General features: G+C 43.8%; 1 protein-coding gene across 8 annotated transcripts; it reads left to right on the top strand.

The window, feature by feature from the left end:
- The first annotated feature begins 205 nt into the window (after positions 1-205).
- On the top strand, positions 206-24,856 carry PISD (phosphatidylserine decarboxylase). Of its 8 annotated transcripts, none has more exons than XM_088065019.1 (11): positions 10,850-10,996; positions 11,289-11,355; positions 14,505-14,585; positions 15,428-15,649; positions 15,727-15,843; positions 17,465-17,630; positions 19,596-19,832; positions 19,957-20,095; positions 20,779-20,925; positions 21,635-21,795; positions 22,099-24,856. In XM_088065019.1, the coding sequence occupies exons 4-11, from the start codon at positions 15,528-15,530 to the stop codon at positions 22,321-22,323; spliced, it is 1,314 nt and encodes a 437-aa protein (XP_087921145.1). In that variant the 5' UTR covers positions 10,850-10,996; positions 11,289-11,355; positions 14,505-14,585; positions 15,428-15,527; the 3' UTR covers positions 22,324-24,856. The 8 variants fall into 8 exon arrangements, with proteins under 8 accessions (XP_014109416.1, XP_087921145.1, XP_087921144.1 ...); XM_088065018.1 differs by having other exon boundaries at positions 10,850-11,036; XM_014253938.2 differs by lacking the exon at positions 14,505-14,585.
- Positions 24,857-24,864: the final 8 nt, after the last annotated feature.

Here is a 24,864-nt window from a genome sequence, read left to right as displayed (position 1 = left end):
CCTGCTCCCGCTGGGCACAGCCCACAACCCCTTCGTGGAGCAGCTTCATCCCCCATAGCACAAACCCTCAGGAAACCACCCTGTCCCTCCCTACGCGCCATATTCCCTCAGGGAATTCCTGAGGGGACCTGGCCCCCTCACACGCCATTCCCGGGCGAGCCCACACCCCTCACGCCGCGGCCCCGCCCCCGGCCCCGCCCCGCGCGCGGTTCCTGCCCTCACGCGCGGGACGCGGCAGAGGACGCGGGGGCGGTGCGGGAAGATGGCGGCGGCCGCGGCGCGGAGCAGGTACGGGCATGGTGGGGCTGTCACTGTTATTGTCCGGTCCCGGCAGCCTTGTCTGACAGCCGGAACCCTACGAGGGAGGAGGAGCCGGGCCGGGGGCCGCAGCCTCCCCCTTCTCTCCCCCCTCGTTCGCTGACGTTTCCCTACCGGGGTGAGTGCGGTTGAGTCTGCAGCCTTGGCCCTGCCCTTGGCATGTGTGAGGAGCCTTGCCCTCCTTCTCCAAGCTGGACAGGAAGATAAGGGGTTTACGTATTTTAAGAACGAGAAGCGTGTGGCCTTGTATAGTTCTCACTCGGTTTTGCAGTCTGTAGCTGTCGGTGTGTAAGTACTGAGGAGAAATGGGTAGATGGGGGGCAGCTACGGCCCCTGGGGTTATGCAGTCCCGGGGGGATGGCCGTGAGGAGAAGCACCTGGCCGGGAACTGATACTCCTCTACAGGAGATACCCTCTTACAGGTTGTGCTTTTCATAGCAACCAAACAGCTTAAGGAATGCTGTTTCTCGGCCACAGTTCTCTGTTCTTGGATAGAATACACCGTCTCCATATTCCTTTCTTTCTCAAAACCTGGAGAAAACACCTACTTCACAGAGTGTTCTGTTACCCCCTGCCTCAGTGCTGGCAGCAGAGTGTTGTCCCTTGTCCAGAGATGGCTGAAGACACAGAGGGGCTGAAGTTAACATGGAATTCATTGGCAGTTCCTTCTCCATCAGCCTCCAGTGGGGTGGGAGAGGCAGGGGGTCAATACTCCTAGAACCATTTGTACCCATCAAGGTCGGGCTGTCAGGAGCAGACAAGTCGAGACTATTTAGTTTTGTCGTCTTTGCCTGTTTTTAGGCAGATTTCAGAGTAAGGTGGAGACTGATTTTCCAGTGTTGGACACCAAAAACAATTTTGGTTTACGGTTAGGTGTTGTGTCCTTCCACTGTCTGAGGAAGTGCCAAGTCCCAGGTGCCCTGCCCTGCCTCGGCAGTGTGAACAGCTTCCAGATGCTCCTATGAAGCCAACACAACTTGTTCAGTTCTGACTGTGCATTTTTGTTTAGACTATTATGTAGGAAGGCTAATAAATGTCTGAAATATTAATGCTTTAGGCTGCAGTAAAGTTTTAATATTTTTTTCCCATTTGTTTTTTAGGATTTGAAAACTCTTCTGGTAAATTTAAGCCTAATGCTAATTCGATTAGTTATTTGTATTTTGAATCCCTTAGAAGTAGTCCACAGGCTTCCAGCTTACTGACGAGCAAGTGCTCCTTTTATCCCAAGTGTTTTAATATGTTGTAAAACAGGCCTCGTAAGTCCAAAAATTAGTGTGGGTCTGGCATATGACCCAAGAGCATCAGGTGACCTCGTTGTTCATGACAAATTACAACATGTTGCTCTGTAGAGCATACAGGTTCTGCAGCAGTGGGTTTTTTCTGTCTTGCCAAGGAAATTACATCCTAGGAGATGATGCAGCAGTGGGGCATGTTTAGCACGTGGTTAGAGGAATCTGGGGCTTGGGGAGGGTCTGTCCTGTCACATTTGGGTTAATACAGGGATTGTAATAGAGACCATGAAGCTGAAGGGCAGAGTGAGATATTCTGACACTGTGGGGATAAGAGCAAACTTTAGCTGTTGGTCCTTGGCTAATGTTAAAGCATAACCAAGTGTGTGCTGGCATAATGATGTGACTTCTAGACAAGAAATCTGCTATTTGTAGATTCTTCTTTGAAGTAAAGAGATGGTGTCTTTATGTAACTCAGTAGACACCTGAAATTAAGTCTTTAAATTCTTAATAATCACTTCCTGAGATTGAACAGGCCCCAAATGATGCAATAGCTTGTAAGCTACTGAAGTAATTGTGTCCTGCATGTATCTGATCGAGAGCAGATGAAAGGCCAGAGGGCAGATGAAGACATCCCAGCTGTGGCATTGCCTCCTGGGAATGGGCAGGTTGCACAAAGATCTGGTTCTTCCTAAGGGCCTGAGCCTGCTGGGGTGAGGATGCTATCCCTCTCTTCCCTGTGATCCTGTCTGACAGCAGGATGTTGCCAGGTCACAGTCAAATACTCGTTTAAACATGCTTATTTGAACAGTTCTTGTACAACTGGATGTCTTCTTGTCAGATTTATTACTAACATGAAATTAAATATTGTATATTAAACACTCAAAAAGTGCTGGTTGAACCTTTTCTCTATATTGGCCAGCTCCAAATCTCTTTCATGTATTTCCAGAGGGGCAGAACCACTCTCACTGTGGTTCACCAGTGAACAGAGTGGCAAGGTAAATTCTAAAGAAGAGCTGCTGTGCCTGGCAGCCTTTTTACTTTTCCAGTTACACTACTTAGTCTAACAAATGCCATTAATTCTTCATAGAATCCAAAACTTCTCTATGTACTCCTCCTCCTTCCCACCAGGATGGTAAGATAAAAGCTACATGAACCAAATCCTCGGTGTTTCTCTAAGAGAGACAGTTGATGTTGTAGGAAGTTCTTAAAATGACACAGTTGTGGCAGCCCAGTGGAGATGGATTTATCTTTATAAATTTTATTTATATTGGATTATCCCAAGTACTAAACAATAATTATAACATTTACCACTCCATTTGCATTTTAGGGCTCCAGACAGGCCAAGATACAATACACACTGACAGCATAAATAGTTGCCTGGAAAGGGCCATTGGCAAGATCAGCGTCTACAATACTCTGAAAAGTATCACTGCTACAACAGCCCAAGAGGAACATGTCAATATTTGTTAAGAAAAAGAAAAGCTAAAGATGCATCATTAAATAAATACCTCCAGGAGTAGTTGGATTGTCAGGTTTTTCAAATTTTTTTTTAGGAAAGGAGTAGACCACAAAGGACTAGGCTCAGTGGAAATTTTATGATATTTTGAGTAGACTTTTCCCTCTGTTTCTCAGCTGCTAAATCTTAGATTGTCACTACACTGAACCGACATTTGCATTATTGAACATTTGTACTTAAGCAGACACTTCTTGTTTGATGTATTTGCAGTTTGCTGTGCAGCTGTAACTTGCTGGTGCACAAGAACCTGTGTGTTAGAGCTGGACTCCTGTGGAAGCAGCCTCCCTCAAGGACATTTTTCAGTGGTAAGTGATGGGTTATATCTACAAGTGGTTTTAAATTCAGGGTCACTCAAAGTTAGGCAAATTGTGGTCTCATATTGGGGAAGAGGAATTTCCTGAAAAGAAAGGAGTGGGAGTCCAGCATCAAAGACCAGTTCATGTCATTTCCTTAGACACAAGCTTGCAAATTATGTTTTCCCCATTGTAAAAGAAGTATATTTACCTTTTTAATAAGATTCATTATGAGCTGTTCTTGTTCGTTGCTTTCAAACTTTACAAAGCATCTGAAACTTTTTCTGCTGAAGATAATTCCTGTATAGCAAATTAAAATCCATTAGCCATAGGTTTATTTTTCTTAATTTCTGCACTTTAGTTAGTTTTCTCAGAAGTCTAGAGTTAAAAAATATTTTTTTTTGAAAACACAGTATAATTTACCAGAAAAATTCATGTTAGGCCAGTGTTTTTACATTTTAAAAAAAACACTTAAATGAACTTGATCAGCAATAATTTGTGTACTTTCCACACCTACTGAAGTGATAGACTGGGAAGGGCAACATCAAACATACATATTTAGAATTTTCAACTGTATTACCTGCTTTGTTGTGCTGCTCTTAGCAGTTGTTCACCTTGAAAAGTCTGAGAGATCCAGATTTCAGCAGTTTAACAGCCTTATAAGAAAGAAAAGGTATAAATATCTTTCTATATTTTAATCTGTACTTAAAATTTTAATAGATCAGAAAATCAGAGTAGCTTTGCATGAAATATTTAGGACTTGGTTAAAATGGTACTTGCACTTGACGTTCCTGTAGCTAGGTAATGATGTGAAAATCAAATATTGTTGTTTGTTTTTAAGGAATATTTGTAAACTTATAGCATGTGCATTGTCATATATTAGTATCACAAATAATAGTCTTCAATTTTTGTTTCCTTGCCAGCTGAGCTATTGGTCCCATTTTCTAAAACCATTTATTTGGGCTAATTTGCCTATCCAAATGCTTTGTCTGGCATATCATATATGGATATTTCATTATTGAAAAATATGCTTACAAGATGAATAGAAAGAGCAGCTTGATGCTGTCTATAAATCAAAGTCATTACAGAAAAAAATCTTAGAAGCTGAGACATAATGCAAAGTTGTTGATCACAAGGAAGTAAAGATCATTTTAGTCAAAATTAACTGAGTTTTGAACAAATCAGCTTATTAGCCTGACATTTTCTAATTTATGATATTTTAGATTCTGAATTGGATTTAAATCTAGATGATTTGCACATAATGTCATTAGAAACAAAAGATAACTCTTCTCTAATTTTATCTCTACCCCTTACAATGGCCTCCTCTAAGTGTTTGTGTCATGTCCTAGAAGAAATTCTGGATTTGGTCAGAGTAATGAAGCAGCATTTATGTTACTGCATCTAACTGCATAAATTAGAGCACTCTCACCATTATTCAGTTTCCTTTCTCATCCTGAATTTTCCAGCATTTCTGAGGGAATGTGTCTTTTTCACCTGTTTCAGAGAAGGAAACTGTTACTAATTTTTTATTCTCATTTGCTGAATATACTCAGTGTTTAAGAGAATTCTGGAAGGAGGTTGGCTTTATCTGCAAGGGCTTCAGATTTAGGGTAGTATCTAAAAATGTTATTAGTACATTGACAGTCCTGCATCTTTTTCCTTTTGCCCTGGACTTGTCTCTAGTGGCTCTTGTGCCAAGGTCTGCACATTCTCATGCTGCTTTCCAGGGAGCAGCAGTAGCATCATTAGAGAACACGATGTTCAGCTGAAATCCAGGCAGTGCCAGCTGCCTAAACCTGGATCCATTGCCTGAATCAGTCACTAGTGTTCTTGTCTTAGAGTGGTAAACTTGTGTGAATTCCACTTGTGTCTGAAAGGTGTGGAATTTTATTTTGTCAGGGCAAAAAAGCTTAACTGTAGCATGTTGGATGCCTTTGCAATGACAATGTTTTGGAGACCAGTTACAGAAGTGGTGTTTCATTAAGGCTGGAGATGGGGAAAAGTCAACTCTTCATTTATCAACAACTTCAGTTGTGTTTGCTGTGTCTTGTGGAACACCACATGCTTTGGTCACTGTTGCAGGAAATGTTCACATGGGTGTAATCAATGCTCTCGAAGCAGAAACTGCCTCTCTCTGGACCCAAATCAGAAAGAATTGTTCCCACTGAGAGGTTTTGGTTTGGGAATTTCTGAAACTCTGCCAAAATAGCTGAGCAGCTTTCCTAACCTAAAACCAAAGATGTGGTGGAAGGGAGTTAAAGGCTTTAGGGCTAAAGAGTATCATTGTTCTGTGTACAGACGTTTCTATTGAAATAGTTGGAAGGTTGTAGACTCTTTGTAAATTCAAATAAGTCTGTCTTTTTAAACATTCAGCTGTTCTAAATGACCCCTCCACTGAGCATTGTTCTTTAAGAAAAAATAATTTTTAGAATCTTAACTGTAAATGTAGTTGCTGCCTTGTTTGTTTATTGAGTTTGATTTTCTCCCCCAGAAAAGGAAATATTTTTAATTTTTTTAAGGAGGAACAAAGCTGGTTTTGTTTCATGATGCGTTTAGGATATATACTTTAAGCAATGTTTTAAATCACAAGTGTAGGAAAGAAATAATAAAGAAATATTATTCTGATAAAACAAAATGTGGACAAGAATTTTTTTATCTGGTGTCTTTTTGCAGCATCATGGCTGAATGCTTCCAATCAATTCAATTCCTTAGAACAAAAGCTCTCTGGACTTCAAAACAATTGTGCTTTTTCTCTATGTGTGCCTAGAAATAGAGTTGGTGTTGACTGAATTCTTTTGGTTGCTAATGCATCCTTTCATAGTCAAACCCTAAGAAGCCTGACTTTGATGGAGCAGGATAAAGCTCATCGGGTTTGATTCTCCCATCCAAGTTAATGATTGCTGTGGAAATGACAGCAATCAGTATTGAGAATTGGTTCTGGGCATTTTCTGTCAGGTAGTGACTCGTACTTATTGCTGAGAACTTCAGACTGACTGGCAGACAGACTGGAGCAGCAGTCTAATACTGACTTAGCCCTGGCCAGATTTGTTTTCTCTGAAGATTTTGGAAGGGAAATACTCCCATGGCTGTGCCTGCCCCATGCTTGGTCTGTTGCCTAGTGACCACATCGAGTCCTTGTATCTCACAGAGACTGCAAAGCTGGACTTGGGCAGGAGGAGCTTAGTAGTTACTCAGTAAAAAACAGATGTAATACTACACATCTCTTTGTTTCACGGGGTGACTTGTATTACAGCAGAAATGGGCCTGTTTACCGCTTACCAAGCCTACTCTGAAACAGGTCATTGTTTCCTTCCCTCTTCCAGTTAGCTGTACAGTCTGGGGATTCCCTAACTGTAGTGAAAGCTTTAGTGACTGAGAAGCACAAAGCTTCACAGAGTACAACATTCTCATGTTCTCAGCTGGAAAGTATGGTAGTGCTGTCAGATGCTAATTTTATGTATTTCTCCATGGAGCTTTCAGGGAGCACAATTTATACAGATTTTGGGGAGAAGAATGTTGGAAGCATGTGGAGTGACAGGGATGGGGATGAGGTTAAAACCACAGATGACCAGTTAGTGTTGCTCACTTGAGTTACAGTAACTTGGTAAACTGCAATAACTGGAGTACTCAGGAGCATCTGTACATACCTTCTGTGTCAGATTTATTTTCTAATCACATTTTCAGCACCCAAACTCATATCCCTCACTGAACACAATTGCTTTGTCTTTACTGTGTTGCTGTTCTCTTTCCTGAAGTCTGGGACTTCTTCTGTTACAGACAGGAAGAAGCTTCACACTGCTCCGGTGGGGCAAGTGTTCCGCCTGCGGCCCTTCCATGTTCTGGTAGCTACAGGTGGAGGATATGCAGGATACAGAAAATATGAGGATTACAAGTTGGAACAGCTGGAGAAGAGGGGCATAGAGGTGCCTGTGAAGCTTGCAAGTGAATGGGAGGTAAGAAACTTGGGGCAATTTTACTTCTGCCATGTTTGATGCAAAGCTCCTTTGCCTCCATTTCAACACAGGAATCTTTAATTTCCCTCTGCCGACAGACAACGTGGTCTTGACAACTCATGGAACTAAAGTTTTTCACTTCAGTAACTCACTTTGGCTGAAATCATGATACATTAGGAACTGCCAGCAGCTCCTCCATCTTTCAGTGTGGCTGACACCATATGTGCTTTACAAGAAAGCTGAGATGGAATTAATGCCTAGTTAATAAAAATCTACCCTTTTTTGTATGAATATACAGCAAGACCTTTAATTCATAGGTAACACTTCGGTCTGTAATTCCTCCTGATCCTGAGAGATTTTTGCCATTTCCCTTTGGATTCCAAGGAGTTAAGAAATTATTGTGGAATTGTAGAGTGTGTGTATCAGATTCATAGGTCAAATACCCATGGAAGAATCGAAGTAAGAAATACTTCATGACTTCCTAAAACTGCTGTGTTGCCTTTGTATTATGTATATTGTACAACTCCACGTTGGACGGTTTAAAATATATGTGGTGTTCTTCCAAAGAGCCAGTTGAGTGCCTGCTTCAGTGGCACTTCTGAAGGCAAGGAGTTAAAGATTTTAGGATTGTAAGGTTGTGTAGGAGATGCCTCAGTGTGACCTTTGGCACCCCAGGTTTCTTTTCATTCCTGAGCACACTGCCAGTGTGTGAGTGATTTGTCCACATGCCTGTGGGGGACTAGGTTGGAATCCCTAAATTCATTTTCAATAGTGACCCAAACCAGATATTATCCAGACAGTCCAGATGCTAACAGTTTAGCCTATGATAGCACCTGAGGAATCTGTCTGTAAATCCATCTTCTGTATATTCTTTTCCTGCTGAAGTTTGTTTCAAATGGGTTCTGATTAAAAAAGAACTGGTAAGTGTCCACAGAGTATTTATTTAACAAGGCAATGTAAATTCAATTTTGATACTTGAAAACAAATACTCTTTTGTTATTTTTCATACTTTTTGGTATGAAATTGGCTAATTCTCTTACTTTCATTATACTGATATGCTGATTTGTTATTATTTGGTGAAGCTAGGAGTATTGCTTTTGATGGAACAGCTCTAAAGGATTTGCTTTTTACAGTGGGAAAACACACAAAGAATTTCAAACTGATAAGCAGGGCCCCAAATGCAGCAGACCCTAGTAGGAGACACTAACAAGACATCCCAGTCCTTCCTGATATGTTTAAGTTCTGTTGAATGCTTGTGCAGGAGGGAAAGGAAGCTCAATAGCTACGAGGAAAAAGAGAAGCTGTGGTCAGACATTGCAAGAAATATTCCAAACAATGAAGGATTCAAGAAAAATAAGAGCTGCATTGTTCCTTTTTATTGTGAAGTGAAATGGATTTTTTTGCTGACCTACTGTTTTCCATTGTTCTGGTTTTTTGCACCACTGGACACACACTGAGGAGTGTGGAAGGGGGTGTTGTCTTTAGGGCAGAATAAGCCTTTGCATAGGCAAAGAGAGCCCAAGTGTGATTGAATGGGTTTTGAAAGAGTAACACAGTACAAGACCGCGGTGCACGTGCCCTCACTGCTAAGCCTGCTGCTCTGAAGTGGTGCTTCCACAGTACCAGCCTCATGTTCCTGTGGGCATGGGGACCATCTTCCACCTGCCAGCTCTGTGTGTAAGGCAGATTCCCCTGCTTCTGAGCAGAAGACAGATATTACATGGGTAATCCTCACCCTGTTGAGCTGGCAGGGAAGCTCTCCCTGAAGCAGAAGTACATGCTGGGATCTTCATTGAGGTGTGCATCGTTTTTGACTGAATTACAGGGTCGGTACACTTGTGTGTGGTTTTGTTTTGCCTGAGCTTCATAAAAGAATGGGGGGGAAAAATGAGTCTGGTGCAAGTAAAGCGTCCCTTAAGTTTCTCCACAGGGAAAGACAGAACTATTGTTTCTTTAGCACAGACCTTTTCTTTGTGTAATTTTCTTAGAGACATTCTGTCGCTAATAGCTTGAGCTGATTAATGCCTTAATGTCTCCTACTGTGAATACCAGTGGGGATCAGCTTTCATTTAATTAGATGAGGTAAAGCAGAGGGCTTGGAGTGAGACAGGTAGATGTTTATCAGATGGATGGAAGCTTATTGCTCCAAATCTTTGCTGTCACAGAGCATTTCCTGGCTGGGATCTGCATGCATGGCATGCCATTCATATGCTAACTAGAGGCATTTTGCTTCTTCTTACCTGGGCAGCAGGGCGCTGTTGCTGCAGGATCAAAGAATTACTGTGAGGAACCTTGGCCAAAGGGGGAGTTTGGAGGAACAGAGTGATCAGATAAACCAGAGTTTTGAGAGTGGAACTTGTAGGTGTCCTTTGCTCCCGTAGTTTGTTCTGTTCTGTGTAAGGAAAAAGCAGTGTTTGTTGGAGTGACATGTGCCAGGAAAGCACAGTAAACGTCTCTGGAAGTGAGCTGCAGTGTTCAAACTGCAGGTTATGGTCATGGGCCAGTTTTTATAAACAACTTAATTGACCAGAAAAGTGCTTGAGCATAGGTTTAGGATCTGGATTCTCAGAGGTAAGAACAACACAGCCTTTCCTGCCGATGTCAGGAAGTGCTTGTATTTATGCAACAGAGGATACTGGAGCTCATATGGCAGTACAATACAGAAGGTGCTTTTCTTGGCCCAGAGGAGACATTTAGTATTATGGTAAGAGGTGTGTTTCAAGTTCAGGAAAGAGCTCATAATGGAAGAATATCTGATTTTTATTTTTTTAATCCAACTTCAGAAGAAACACAATGTCCAGTTGGTTTCTCATTCCTCATTCTTGCTCCCAGATTCTGATGCTTGGAGTTTTATTGGAGCACATAAGGAATTAAATTAAAAGAAAATCTTTGTAAAGTGGTCAAAAGTACACAAGAAAGATGGTAGGAAAATGTTAAAATCAGTGACATTTCAACAGCATCAAATTGTGTAAAGGGTGCGATGGTGTGTTTTTCTCGTTTGTCCTGGAAAATTGAACCAAGTAAAATCAGTTTGGGTTTGTGTTTTGTTTTTTTTTTTTTTAAATCTAAACAGTGGGAAGGCTTTTTGACTAGATGAGTCTGTTCTATCTCGTGCATCTTCCTGAGCATCTTAGCTGGGCTTATGGAGCAGTTTATCTGAGCGTTTCGGAAGCAGTTTGTGAGACCGCAGCACACTCTCCTGCTTTGGCTGCCAGTGCCTGTGTGGGGTCGTGTTCCCGCACCAGGACACGCGGTGGGAAGCTGTGCAATGCACAGAATCCGCACCGATGCTTTGTTCCCCGACAAGTCTTTCCCCGCTGTCCGGTCCAGTGGCTCTTTGTGAAGCTGGGTGCTGATCCCAGGAGCGCCCGACCCTCCCAGCGCAGCCCCTTATCCCCTGGGCCGTCGCCGTGTTCCGGTGCCCTCCGGTCTCTCTTCCTTTGCGTTTGTGCTGCCCTGGCCCCTCCTCCGAAGGGGCCGCGGCCCTGCGGGAAGGGGCCGCCGAGCAGCGCCAGTGGCCGGAGGCGAGGCGGGGCAGGGCCGCCGCCCGCGCCGCTTCCTTAAGGCTGGGACGGGCCGGCACCGCCCGGTGCAGCGAGCGGGAGCGCGGCCGGGCCGGGAGCCGGTGCCACCCTGGGAGAGAAGTGGGGATCTGCCGGGACCCGGTACCATCCCGGGAGAGAGGTGCGGATCTGCCGGGACCCGGTACCATCCCGGGAGAGAGGTGCGGATCTGCCGGGACCCGGTACCACCCTGGGAGGGAGGTGCGGACCTGCCGGGACCCGGTACCATCCCGGACCTGCCGGGACCCGGTACCATCCCGGACCTGCCGGGCCGGGGGATGCGGGTGTGGCCGTCATCCGCTCCCCTGCCCGGCCGGAGAAGGGGCCCCGGGGGCGGGATGGCTGCGGCGCGCTGGGGGGTTCGCGGTCCGCTGAACTTTGTTCACGTATCTGAAAACTGCTTTGAAATGAAGGGTCGGTGTCGTATTTCGGCGATTGAAGGCGGAAAGCCGGGACGAAGGAGACTTCCCGGGGCATCAGGTAAGGGCTCCTGGACCGCAGGGCAGATGTGCGAGGGCTGGCGGCCAAGGGGTGATTCACTCTGCCTTGTTGGAAATTTCAGGTGATATTCCAAAGTCGACTCATGAGTAATCTCTGAGTGGATTTAAACAGAATGAGGCTACTGGACCAGCCTTATCGGAGTCCAGAGTCCCGGGGGGCGGGCAGGGGGCTGAGGAGCCGCCGGAGCTTTTATGCAGCTTCCGCCGGGTGCTGCTCTGTGGGGAGGATGTAACGCGGCTTCTGCTTCCTTTAGAGATCCTTTGTGGAGCTGAGAGTTTGCTTTACCGATATCTTAAGCTAAAATAATGGGGCGGTACTGGGGAGTGTTGTTTTAAACCATTAATTGGAAATTACTACTACAGAGTATTTAAAAGGGTGCCATCAAATTTCATGTCACTTTGTAAAATAAATAAAGCTTTATCTCCTTGCTTCACAGAATATCGTTGAGACTGTATAACAGGCTTTTTGCACAGAATTCAGGACTCAGTCGTCTAGTTAGGCTTTCCTAAAATATTACTTTTTCTCCCTGCTCTATTTATAGGAAGCAATTGAAACAGCATTGTAAAGTTAGGGGAAAACAATAAAAAGTTGGGGTTTTTCTGTTAATACACGAAGAGAAAATGTACAGAAAGGCTTTATCAAGTGGGAAGTAAGGAATTTCAGGCAGTACGGATGGATGCAGCCGAGCATGGTTCGTTTCATTAGGCAGCGCTGGCAAACCCGCGGAGAGCGGTCCCGTTGGAAAACTCCTCCCTCTGGAGCCGGGGCCGAAGGCGCTGCGCAGCAATCCCGTGGCCTTGGCAGACGCTCAGCCTGCGCTCAGGTTTCCCAGCAGCATCGGGGCAGTTCTGTTGTGCTCCCGGAGTTCGGGAGCTGCTGCCTGGGTGTGGAGTATCCAGTGTTTGTCCTGCCGGGCCGCCTGCGGGGAAGGTTGGGTGGGAGCAGGGGTGACGTGTCTGCCACTAAACAGTTAAGGAAAGGTCACCGAGTACCTCACCCCCGAGTGGGTTTTTGCTGGCACTTGAATATAGCACTGGGATGCATTCAGTGCATTTTTTAAACAGTAGTTCTGTGGGCAGATGTAGAAAGTTTGACCAGAGGGCTTTGAGCACTGACCAGCACATTCCAAGCCTAATGATTCATGCTTATGGCTTAAAACCTAGGCTGCAGGTTTGAAGTTCAGTTGCACATTAGTCTTTCTTGCAACTGCCTTGCTGTGTCGTTTTTTAAAATTTGAAAGGACTTGAGTAGTTCACTATTGAACAAGTAATTAAAAGAGGTCACTGGATTTGATGCTTATTTGAGCTGACAGAGTTAGAAGGGTGTTGCATGGCTGGCAGATTAGTTCTCTGTGAGATAATAGTTCTCTGTGGATTGATACTTGCTGATAACTGCTGCTTTATTTGCCTTTTGTAGATTCTGGGTGAGTTCAGACAGGTGAGGGAGTTTGGTAATGGTGTGCAACCCTTCAAACCAAAAATTTTAAAGATTTTTGTCTAAGTGGATGATGACGTGGGCCGTGGGCACTGCCTGCATCCCAAGAGGTCCAGCTGTTGAGATGCCTTTATATGAGTTCCTCTGTCATGAGCTGTTTGATGAGCAGTTCTTGTTCCTTTCCCCATGGAAAGCAGATAAACTCAGGGTGGATTTTTAATTTCAGCCTTCTTACACTCTATTTTACTTATGTTACTTCTGGGGCAGCCACAGCAGGGATGGCAACTGGCCAGGCATGTCAGCATCTCAGCAGGACTCACTTATGGCATCCCAGTGAATGTAATGAGGGGAGTAGAACAGAACTGGAGAGAAGCTTCTTACTCGGCTGCACGCAGTTTTTTCAAGAAGTGCAGAAAAACAATTTGTAACACCCATGTTTTTCCTTTTCTGGAGAGGAATCTCTCCTGCCCCACGTTTTTGGTTTTTTTGTTTTGGACTGTAGGGTGGTACTACCCATGGCATCAGGCTGTAGAACATTTCAGTGTCTGGGAATTTTAGGGAGCAGGTCAGCTCTTTAGCTGGGTTCATGCTTCCAGAGAATCGTGGTTGCTCAGTCGAGATGATAACGATTCCTTAAAAGTATTTTACGGGATAGAATTGAATTTTACTGGAAGAGCTTGTGGGTTACCTCCCTTATCCTGAAGGGAGGAGCACTGAAGTTAATGTGGTAAGACGTGTTTGCTCTGTCTCTGCAGGGGTGAAGGTTGCACAGGAGGAGATGGGGAGCAGGGTTCCACCCTGGCTGCATGAGCTCTGCTGCGTGCTCTGCTGCTGCTGCCCAGCTCCACCAGTGCCAAACAAACTCTCCCCCCATAGATCTGTGAAACTTGTTCAGTGTGAAAAATAATTTTGTCTGATGAAGTTTCTTTTGAAACAATGTTGTCGATTTAGCTTGTTGCTGTTCAAATTAAGTGTTTACTGGGGGTAGTTTCCAATGTTCCTGGTGAATCAAGAAGTAGCTTCCCCATGCTCCTATTGCTTTTCTTTTAATTTTGATAGGATTTTGGCTAACTGCTTTCAGCATTTCGCTATACAGATGGCATCATTTTTGTTGTGTAGGAGTTTCCCGTGCCAGCCAGAGAAAGACTAAATGATATTTTAAATAGAAAAACAAAAAGAGTTGATACAAGGCTCAGGGAGGAAGGAGTATGTTTTGAGTGCTTCTCGTTGGTCTTAAATTTGTCTTCTTTCAATTAGCTGTTTTGGGTTTTGTTTTTTTTTAAATATGCAGTTGTTAAAATTCGGCTTAAACAACATGCACACGGGTCTTGGAATTTCCTGACACACAAAATACCATATAGAAGTTTTCTTCCTGAGAAAAATACTCGAATGCAGGATTTCCATAGGTGCTTCTAGGGAGTATCTGTAATATTTGGAGTTGAAGGCCAATCAAAGTACACAATTACTGCTTGAATATTTTCATTTTGAGGCTTGACTGGGATGCCATTAGCTAGTTAATTCTAGCTTTACCTGCTGTTCCTCCCACTCCTCCTGCCTTATCCCTATTACAATACAAGCCTTTCCCTCAATCAGAGCAACAGTGCTCTTTTTGATCTGCTCTGTTAGCTACAGTTTTTGTGGTACTTAGAAGGCTATAGAAACAAGGAGGGTTTTTTTGTTTGTTTCCAACCCAGATTTAGCAGAAAGCAGAAGTGAAATGGAGCCATTAGAGAGTCAACCCTGAAACTGTTCTGAGTATTTGGTTCAATCTTGAGGTGAGATGTGACTTCTACTTTTTGAACCAGGCCTCCCTTAACAATGCAAACCCAGTCACAAGGAGATTCAGAAAATCTGTTTGAGGTGTGTTCTGTAGGGTTAAAGAGGGAATTTGCTCTATACATTTAGAATACTTAGAAACACTGCAGCCTTTGGTCTTTAAAAATCAAGACAGCTTCCTTTACTCCTGTTTAGTATTTTAGCTCTACTGGACATAAAAACTGTGACTGTACTGAAAGTCACATTATAGACACATAAAGCTTCCTTTATACCCAGTTCTCAAGCTGGCCTAAAACTGGCTTATTTTGTATGTATCTGGTTATTTGTAGAAGAATGTCCATTACCTGTTCCTTTAAGTGAGTGTTCTGAGATGGAAGGAGACTTGCACAGATGGATGTTTGTGGCTGTCAAGGGTTGTGAAATAGAAAGACATTCCTTTCTGTTCTGTTTTCTTATTTACAAGCTGGGCACTAAGAGCAGGAAAGGATTTTTGGTGCCCAACAGTCCAGAACTCTTAGCAGCAGCTGCTGCACTGCAGAATTGAAGCTGGGAGTTATCTCCTCCTCCTCCTCTCCGCCCCACTCCTCCTCCCAGCCTCGCAGTCAGGCTGGCACTGGGATGAGCTGTGCAAGGCCAGCTGGCTGCTCCTCTCACTAGTGCATTGCTGCCCAGCAGCCTGGGACAGACTGGAGGGTGTTTTTTGGGGACTTGGGTTTCAATGGCCACCCGGACTAGCAAGAAGCAAGGACTGCTCATATGGACAGCTCATTTTTATCGTGTGCAGAGTCGGCTTTGTAGTGGGATGTTGAAATGTGACACAATGCCTGTTTGTTTGCAATAGCTGCAACCCTCGTAGCAGAGATTCAAGTGGGAAACAGAGAGGGATTCCAGAGACAAACCAGCGGGGGATTTAGGAACTGAGACGCCGTGTCCTCTCTCCTATGCCGGAGCAAGCAAAGGAAAGAGAGGTAGAGGAAAAAAGACTGAGCCTTGCAACAGCCGTCACCCTGACGATGTGTCAGTCAAACACCCTGCAGGGACCAGAGCTCCACACAGGGAAATGGTGAGATGCTACAAAGCTTTATCTAACCCTCCACCCTCTTGCTACAACCTCCACAAAGTTAAAATTCATGTCCGGAGGCTGCGTTCAGGGAACGGCGGCAGCAGCAGCTGTGCCGGGGACCAGCACCCACAGCTGGACAGTCCAGGTCCGACTGGCTCTGCCGGTGGGACACCCAGTAGGAGAACTCGTTTCAGGTACTGTTCAGTATTTTCTGCTTTGCAGGAATGGTGGCTGAAGAGTGGGGGAGGCTGGGAGGGTTTCTGGGCAGAAGGAGCGGGAGCCATCTGCGAAGCTTTTGTTTGGCTTAATTACTATAAAGCTCCTTATACAGTGCATTGGCAGAGAAGGGCATGCTGTTCCATGACAAGGGGAATGGGGAAGCTTTCATTGTACTCTCTAGCACTAGAAGAATGGAAAAACTAGTTGAGGGGCCGCTCTGAAACCAGGCCAAGGCAGTGAGAAGCCCGAGGGCTCCAAAGTGATGCAGCTCTGCAGGGATTGGTCCAGGAGCGACTGCAGTGAAGGGGGGGAGAGCAGCAGGAGGGGGAGAACGGGACCCAACCCGGCTCCTGGCCTGCCAGCCCTTGCAGGCTGCTGGGTGCTAGGGATGGGAGGGAGAATGTGAAGTGTCTTTTCCTATTCCCATGCTGAGTCTGTCCCACCTCCTGCTGAGAAGCCTGCATTAACCTGCTAAGACAGCACTTCTGCTCAGCCTTATTTTTCCCTTTTGCATTAAGATGCACAGATCATTCTCTGTTTATTTATTAGTTCTCCAGGGGAAAGAAGTTGTGTTCACTGCAGAAAAAACATCTCTGAGCCAAAAGCACCATCTTGCATCCTGAACTGTGACAGTTACACAGTTATATCTGTATATACAGACATTTTAATTCTGATCCAAGTTTTGAAAAGAACGAGTTGGCAAGAAAATTTCCTTTTAAATTCTCAGCTTCTTTCCATCTTGGAAAGTCATATGCAGTATTTTGTAGTTCCTCTTTCATGTCACAGAATCTCCTGAGATTCCTGTTGAGAGCAGCCAGACTGTGCCACTTGAGTTTGTGTGTGCACGTCACTGTGTCCTGCTTGCAGAACAGTCTCCTAACCAGGAGTTCTCTCAGTCATTTGAATAGTTTGCCCTCAGATAGACAGATTTCCATTTCATAATGTGATCTTGGAAATGCCAGTGGTTTTTTCATGAGTAGAAGCCAAAGAATAAATGGGGACCTGAAAGGTTTTGTATCCAGACCTCTTGCAAGGGTCTGAACTGAAGCCCTTGGTGTCTGTCCTCTGCTAAGAAGCTGAGTAGCTTTTCCCTGTGAGAGTTAGAAGGTCAGCTTCTTCCCATGGTCATTTGTGCAAAATGAGATAGAGCCCTCTCAGTCAGAACATCCATGTAACAAAAAAAAAATCAGAGGTGCAGCTGGGTATGAGGCAGGGGAATTGATTATGGGACTATGGAGACCAGATTGTTGTGCAATAGCAGAAATATAGGCTTTGTCCACATGTTCCCTGTTCAGAACCAGGACACTCAGTGAAGGCTTTAAGACGTGGAAACTGGTCTTACCTTTAATTTTAGAGGGTGTCATTCATAAAATGTGACCTGTGAGGGTGAAGGCCATTATTTGGACAGAGGATTTTTAGTTTTTAGATAAAAGGCTCTTCTATTTTGGGAAGGGGAAGAACTAATCAAAATAAAGGAGTAAAGACTTGTAGTATCAAGGATTAAGAACTGTTTAGCAGGAATAACTGACCCCAGCTGTCGGAAGCTGGTGGCTGTGCAGCTGAGACTCCTCTGATGTTGTGTATGTAATCTTTCAGGTTGCAATTCCCCCAGCTGGCCCTGAGGCGAAGGTTGGGCCAGCTGAGCTGTATGTCTAGGCCTGCTCTGAAACTGCGTTCTTGGCCTCTGACTATTCTCTATTACCTTCTGCCTTTCGGTGCTCTTAAACCCTTGACCAGAGTGGGATGGAGGCCTATGAGCAGGGTAAGTGTGAGCAGCTCTCTCGCGCCGCGTCTGGGAGCTGCGTGTCCTGGAGGAGCTGGCAGCAGCTGGGGGGAGAGTTGCTTCATGCAGGACAGCCTGGTGATCACTGCTGTGAAAGCAGAGGTGCAATTCATACTTCTCTTTAGTTTTTACTGTTCGTGGTTGTGTTGATTAATTGCCTCACAGACAAGTGACTTTTTGAGGAGCAGAGAATTACTTTGTCCTCCCAGCAGTCAGGGAGAGTCAACAGAAGCTTGTGAAGGAATTCAGTCACCTCACAGGATCCGGGCTAGGACGAGGAAGACCAAACCTCTTGGCAAGTTCCTTTTCCTGGTCTCGTTGAAATGGTCTCTTGTTTTGTGTTACTTTTGCACCAAGAGGGTTTGTTCCTCAAGTTCATTGAGCATTTGTAGTCCAGTATGTCCAAATGATATACAAATCTCTGCTCTGACACTGTTGAGAGCATGGGATGGGATGCCTTGCACATAGTAATTCTCCTCACAAACCATGCAATTTCAGAATCCAACAACCAAGTATTTTGATTGCAAACAGGAAAAAAATTGCCGTTCTTAAGCCTATTTCATTGAACATCTGTTCTGTTGGATCCCATTAACTTGAAAACCAGGCTCCTTTGAACAGAAGGGGCTGCTAGGAAATACCACTTTTGACAATTTGTGTGATTTTACAGTTGTATTTACATTTTCTGTGTTGGTGGAAAACAGCAAAGTTAATTTTTAGAAATTAATAAAGTATAGGGCATGTCAAATAGCAACATTTTTTAGTTCAGTACTTCAGCTTATATAACCTAAAGTACTGTTCATTTAGAAGATTTTATCTGAAGTAAGATTAGGTTGGTACTTCCTTTCTGAAATATCCCTGTATGTGCACAGAATGGTGATTTGTAAGTGAAATCTTAATTTGCTCTATTTGATGGGATGGAGCCAGTTCTGTTTGTGTTTATGGCTGTGTTTCTCAAGGCTTAATCATGAAGAATATGATTGAGAACAAATGATGACTCTCACTAAGAAAACACCCAAGTTTTAGCTGCAAGTTGAATGTAGCTGTTCAAAAACGCAGCACCAGTCAGCAGATCATCACTTCCTTTGCAAATCTGTTTTCAGAGTGTTCAGTTCCCTTGGTCTGTATTTCCCAGCTCCCCCCAGTTACATCACAGCCATGTGAGCTTCCTGGCTGACAGCAAGTACCACAAATCCCAGAAGAGTTGTTTGCTGGAATTATCAACAGAAAGATGTTGTCATCTGTCTGCTTCCATCAACAGCAGATACCTCTTGCCAACTTTGTTTCATTTGTTTTCCTTGCTAAAACCTGGGCTTTGGTGCAAGTCCAAAGGTGTATTTCTACAGAAATAAAGGCACTTTATATTCTTGCAATTAGCAACTCACATTTTTGTGAGAGACGGAGAAAGGCTGGTGTAAGTTTATACCTGTGCAGCTGCATCCAGTGGGTGCATTTATTTGATGGTTCTTGTGTTAGAGTGTACAACACAGAGTACTGGGTGTGGGAAAGACCCTCAGTACTAGCTGCATCTGAGGACCATGTCATCCAGTCAATTTTAATTTGGTTATTCACAAAAATTTATACATCGGTAATGTTAAAGCTTTCGGATTAGCGTTCTACTGGAGTATGCGCAATGTCTCTTTTATCTGTGAGCTTCACATGGGGCAGTTTCCGGTAACTTCAGTATGGAGCTTCAGCCTGCAAGGGAGTGGGAATTCTGGCTTCACTTCAAAGTTATATTAAGTTTCATCCTGTCTTGTCTACTTTCACCAGAATGGAGGGAATGAGGATGAAGTGCAGTGTACATTTTTTGCTGCCTTAAAGGCTACTTGTAAGCCATGAATTCAAGGGAGGGGTTTGCAGGAACAGTTTGATCCTCCCTGTGTTACAGGGAGAAGTAAGAAACCCCTCAGTGGGGAGAATGACCTGCTGCAATTCTTCCTTCAGGTTGCCCTGTACAAGTCGGTCCCAACTCGGCTGCTCTCACGAGCCTGGGGTCGCCTGAACCAGGTGGAGCTGCCCACGTGGCTGAGGAAGCCGGTGTACAGCCTGTACATCTGGACCTTCGGGGTGAACATGAAGGAGGCGGCTGTGGAGGATCTGCATCACTACAGGAACCTCAGCGAGTTCTTCCGCAGGAAGCTGAAACCGCAGGCGCGGCCGGTCTGCGGCGTGCACAGCGTGGTGAGTGACAGGAAGGGACGGCTTTACCCAGCACTGCCAGCTTCCCTCAGCCCCCAGAGGAATGGCACTGCTTCATGAGGAGTTAATCAACTGCTAAGTGTTTCTCAATTTCTTTTTGCTGTAGATTAGTCCCTCTGATGGAAAGATCCTTAATTTCGGACAGGTAAAAAATTGTGAAGTGGAGCAAGTAAAAGGGGTTACTTATTCTCTGGAATCTTTCTTGGGACCTCGCATCTCCACTGAGGAAATGCATTTTAATCGGGGTGAGTTCTGTGTCAGTTCTGCATTTATTCTGCTGTGCCCCTTCAGTGTTCTCAGAAATCATGAGACTAAGATGAAAAAAACTAACATTTTCTTGCATTGTCAGGAACAAAAGCGAGTCTAGTTCATCTCTTTCTCACCAGTGGCTTTATACAGTCATGCCTGGCTCATTCTGATTATCTGAACTGAATTGCTTGGTTCCTACACTTGATTCCAAGATCTGTTGCTATGCCATGGCTGCAGCACTCCTGCTGTCACACTGAAATGGGCCCAAGCACTGGCTAACAAAAACTGGACAAGTTACTCCTTAACAAGATCCATGCTCGAACACTGCCCTTCTAATGACTTAGAGGACTCTTCACAAATTCTGTTCTTAAAGAGTAGCTTTAATAAAAATTCTGTTGCAGTGGATTTCAGTTTCTGCTCTTTTACTTCAGGAAGGGCAAACTCCAAAAGAAAAAAATTCACTATGATTGAAACAATCCAGGATTCTTGTAAAGGGAAAGGAACACTTGGTAATATTGGATTCCTGGATGAAACTGATGTTTTTGTAGTCTCACCAATCCATGTGGGCTGCATTTAATCTTCTGCTATTGCACTGGCTCTAACAGACTGCCTGGATAAAGTGGATGACTTCAGGAGGAATATCTTTAACCCCTTCCTTTCCCTGTTGCTTTCTCTGCAGCCCCACCTGGTAACTCTTTCCAGCAACAACTGGTCACAAAGGAGGGGAATGAGCTCTACCACTGTGTAATTTACCTGGCACCAGGGGATTATCACTGCTTCCACTCGCCCACAGACTGGACGGTGTCACACCGACGGCATTTCCCAGGTTGGTTTCTGTTCCTAGGAAACAACTGCAGGGCAGCTATGGAGAGAGGCATTGCTGTGGACCACTGCAGAATGGGACACACCAGTGCAGAAGTTGTACAGTAACACGATAGATAATGGTAGAAAAGTGATTCACCTTAAACAGTAATGAATTTTGCAGTTGTACAGTTTACCAGATCAAATCACATATAAATGGTGAAAATAGTAATATTGTATTCAAACTGTTTGGGATCTTTGAAGTACCACGTGATGCATGCTGACCTGATTGGTTCCCAAACACTGTTTATTCAGTTTGCACCTGAAATAAAGACAGTTCTGCAGATCACACTAAAGTAGCCTAAAGCATGATCTCAGCTTGTGCTTGGCAAAGAAAATGCAACTGAACAGTTATATGGAGCTGGGATTGGATGTTTTTGCAGATAAAAATGTTTTACTGCTTGGTATCTAGCAAAAACCTAAGTATTTGGATTTGGTTTCAAACATCATGAGAGAGAGATTGACCTACCACACACATCCTTCTGTGACCCCTTTGTTTTCAGCACAGACTTGTCTTTCATTTGCTCTGCCTGGCACTTGCCTCTCTTCCTACAAATAACTGACAGAGTTGTTTACTGGATCAGCTCCAGTTATACTGAAAACACCATCTTAGTAGCATTACAATATTGCTACAAACCCGACAACCTAACCTGGATATTTTCTCACTTCTTCAGGCTCTCTGATGTCTGTCAATCCTGGAGTTGCTCGCTGGATCAAGGAACTGTTCTGCCACAATGAACGGGTTGTCCTTACAGGTGACTGGAAACATGGCTTTTTCTCACTGACAGCTGTAGGAGCAACAAACGTGGGCTCCATCCGCATCTACTTTGACCAGGTGAGCAGGATCATAGCAGGCACCTTTCTGGTGTTAATGGCTGAGGTTGGTGCAGCATAACAAAATTAAAAAAAAAAAAAAAATCTTATTACCCTGAAATTAGGGTGTTTCATGGTACTGATATTCTAAGACTGATTTAAACAGTGTTGTTTCCAATATAGGCATTTTTTTAATATTCCTATTGCACCTTTGAACTGTAAGTTCCTGCATGGAAGATGCCTGAGTATGTAGATGGTGGTGATGAATGAATACAGAGCACTGAAATCCTCCAGTAAATCCTTCTCTTCTTCCTTCTCTGTACAGGACTTGCACACGAACAGTCCAAGTTACTCTAAAGGTTCCTACAATGACTTCAGCTTCATATCCAACAACAACAAGGAGGGAATCCCCATGAGGAAAGGGGAACATTTAGGGGAATTTAACTTAGGCTCTACGATCGTTCTAATCTTTGAGGCACCCAAGGACTTCAAATTCAACCTCAAAGCTGGACAGAAAATCCGCTTTGGAGAAGCACTGGGCTCTCTATAGGAACTCTCTTAGCAAGAAAATTTTCTATAAAAAGGGACTCTTTTCACACCACTGAGAGTTTCACTTATCACGTTTGGATCACTCAGCAGGACCTGGGTGAGGAGAAAAAAAGATGTCACTGCTGCATTAAACTTGAAAGTATTTGGTCTACATTTACCTGCTGCTGAATGTAGGAACTGAACAGAATGATCATGGATGTATCGGGTACAGCTGCCTTGGAAGATGTTGCCCGCGGTGGTTTCTGGCCCACCCTGTGCCTGTAGTCTTTCATGTTCTCCCCTGAATGTGCCACAGGATAATTATGTTCTTAGAGCCTCTAAGTCCCTTTTAAGCCTTCCTAGGCAGGTGCAGTGGGAAAGGGTGGAGGTAGAGATTACCTGTATTTAAAGAGACACTGACAGGCTGAGTCAGACCTTGTATCTACAGTATCTGTTTTTCAGACCTTGAGTAAAGAATATATTCTCATATTTATTTTATTCTAAGAAACTCTGCCCAAATTCATAGATAAAAGCAGTCTCTGAATGCACAGAGGGCCAAACTGAAATTTTCTAGTGTGGCTTCATGGCCCAAACAAAGCAAATTGTACAAGTCAGCCAGCACAATGAGTGACACTCATTTTAAGTTTTGTACTGTTAGACAACCTTAGTTCTTTTGTCTGACATTGTCCCTTTAAAAATGGATGCACTGTATTTTAAACCTGAAAACAGTGTCTACATTCCAGACAACAGAACCTGTCACCCTGCAATTTTCTTTTTCTTTTTTTAAAGACAGACAAAGCTCTGTGTCCTCTTCCTAATCCATGGTTTTATTTTGCTATTCCAGGCCTTAAAGTTATTGTCTTTATGAGAGACAGTTACCTTCACCTCTTGGATTATGGAGTTAAAAGACACAGGGCATATTTTTCTTAGGTGATGTGATGGCAACTAAAATATGTTTTTACCTTCAGCTATGTATCATTACTTTGTCACTAAATTCTTGAAGAATTAGTTCCTCTGTTACACGACAGCTTCAGCTACTTCAGGACCAATTTTTATTGCATAGAGTGAAATGCTCTATGCACTGACTGTTTAAAATATTTATGGCTCTTTAAAGAAATCCCCTGTTGCTTCCCAGATGCCAGTCTGGCCCTCCCTTAACTGGCAGCAACTTCATCTTACTCAAAATACAAAACAAAAAACCCACACTGGCTCTGACTTCTGCCCTAATACTTAATGCTAGGAATGTGCTGGGGGCTGAAATCTTTGTGCTGAAGCTTAATCCACTGTAAAGTCACTTTGTGACTTCACCTCAAGAAGAATTAAAATCTAACACCTTGGATCTACTGCATGTGGCACCAACAAAAAACCACTGCCAAAGTGAAGAGGAATTGAGTCTTAAAGCAATGTATCAAATTTTTTTTGAGAATAAACTGTTTCAAGTCCCAGCACTCAAACATTTAGAAGTGATTTTGCTGTCCAGAGCTTGTTGGAGTGGACGTGCTTATGAAACCTGCCTTTGTGCTTTCGGAAAGATTTCTCGTACTACCTTGCTTGAGCTACTTTTCTGCTACTTCAAGGAGATGATAGGCTTTGACCAGCTCTGATCTCCTAAAGCAACCCTTCTTTGTATGCACTGCAGAAAATAGAATATAATTTTCTTGTACAAATGTCCAGTTTGCAAAGTCCTGTATGCTTAGCTTGTCATCGGGAAGGAAGGGACGATAAACTGCCTCTAAGTGATGTAGCCCAGGCCTGAGTCAGAGGAGGGTGGGTGTTTGGGTGACAAGCAGGAGAAAATTCATTTGGCTCCAGGAGTCAGTGTTTCCTCACTTTACACAGGGAGGAGTTTCAAAGCTTGAAGTGGCTCTCAGCCACCTATCTTGTTAAACTTCTTGGCATTAGCAAGTTTACTCCTGCAGCAGTATAGTACCAGATACAAGTCTTTTAAAACCTTTGAGAGTGAGAAAAGAGTAAGGCAAATATCAGCCCCAAGAGAATAAAGTTAGGGTGAGCTTTTTGATTAAACTTCAATGTTATGTTAACAAGAGAAAACAAATTCATTCCAGTGGATGAGAGAAAAAGACAACTGAATCCTTTCCCTCTTTTCCACTGGGGTCTATGACATCCAGACAGAGCCAAAGGAAGTTTGAGCTTTAATTTCTTCCTACTCAGCAGCATCATCCATAGTATCTGAAGGTAACTATTAGCCTAATGATGGAGCATGGGTTGCTTGATGTTTGCTTTATTAGAAATCTCAGAAGGAAGAGAGGATTCAGCATGCAAGTGGCTGTTTTTATGATGGTTTTAATACTGTGCAGAGCGAGCTAATAAACCAACATTGCTTGTGATGCAGGGGCCAGCAACGCACCCCAGGAGTGAAAACAAAGTTCCTTGAGGGTACTGATAATGCTGTGAATTTCTCCTGCATGGAGAATCCATTTAATTCAACTGTATCAGTAGCACGGTATTTTTGTATGTCAAAGTGTATGACTTACTGACATGAACTCATTTAATTGCAAACATTTTGAAATAAAGAGTCTTATCTGTGTTGCTTATCTTTGTG

Source organism: Pseudopodoces humilis, chromosome 20, assembly GCF_049639895.1.
Source record: "Pseudopodoces humilis isolate 2021_Gansu_Grassland_sample_001 chromosome 20, ASM4963989v1, whole genome shotgun sequence".
NCBI classification, from domain to species: domain Eukaryota; kingdom Metazoa; phylum Chordata; class Aves; order Passeriformes; family Paridae; genus Pseudopodoces; species Pseudopodoces humilis.
Note: the sequence above shows the minus strand (reverse complement) of the source record. Positions and strands in the feature narration are given on the sequence as shown.

Excerpts from the sequence above, each read along its gene's own strand:
- PISD (XM_014253938.2), top strand. The coding sequence starts at position 15,528 with ATGCCGGAGCAAGCAAAGGAAAGAGAGGTAGAGGAAAAAAGACTGAGC. Across the intron at positions 15,650-15,726 it reads GAGCTCCACACAGGGAAATG|GCTGCGTTCAGGGAACGGCG; the intron begins GTGAGATGCTAC and ends TCATGTCCGGAG. Across the intron at positions 17,631-19,595 it reads GATGGAGGCCTATGAGCAGG|GTTGCCCTGTACAAGTCGGT; the intron begins GTAAGTGTGAGC and ends TTCTTCCTTCAG.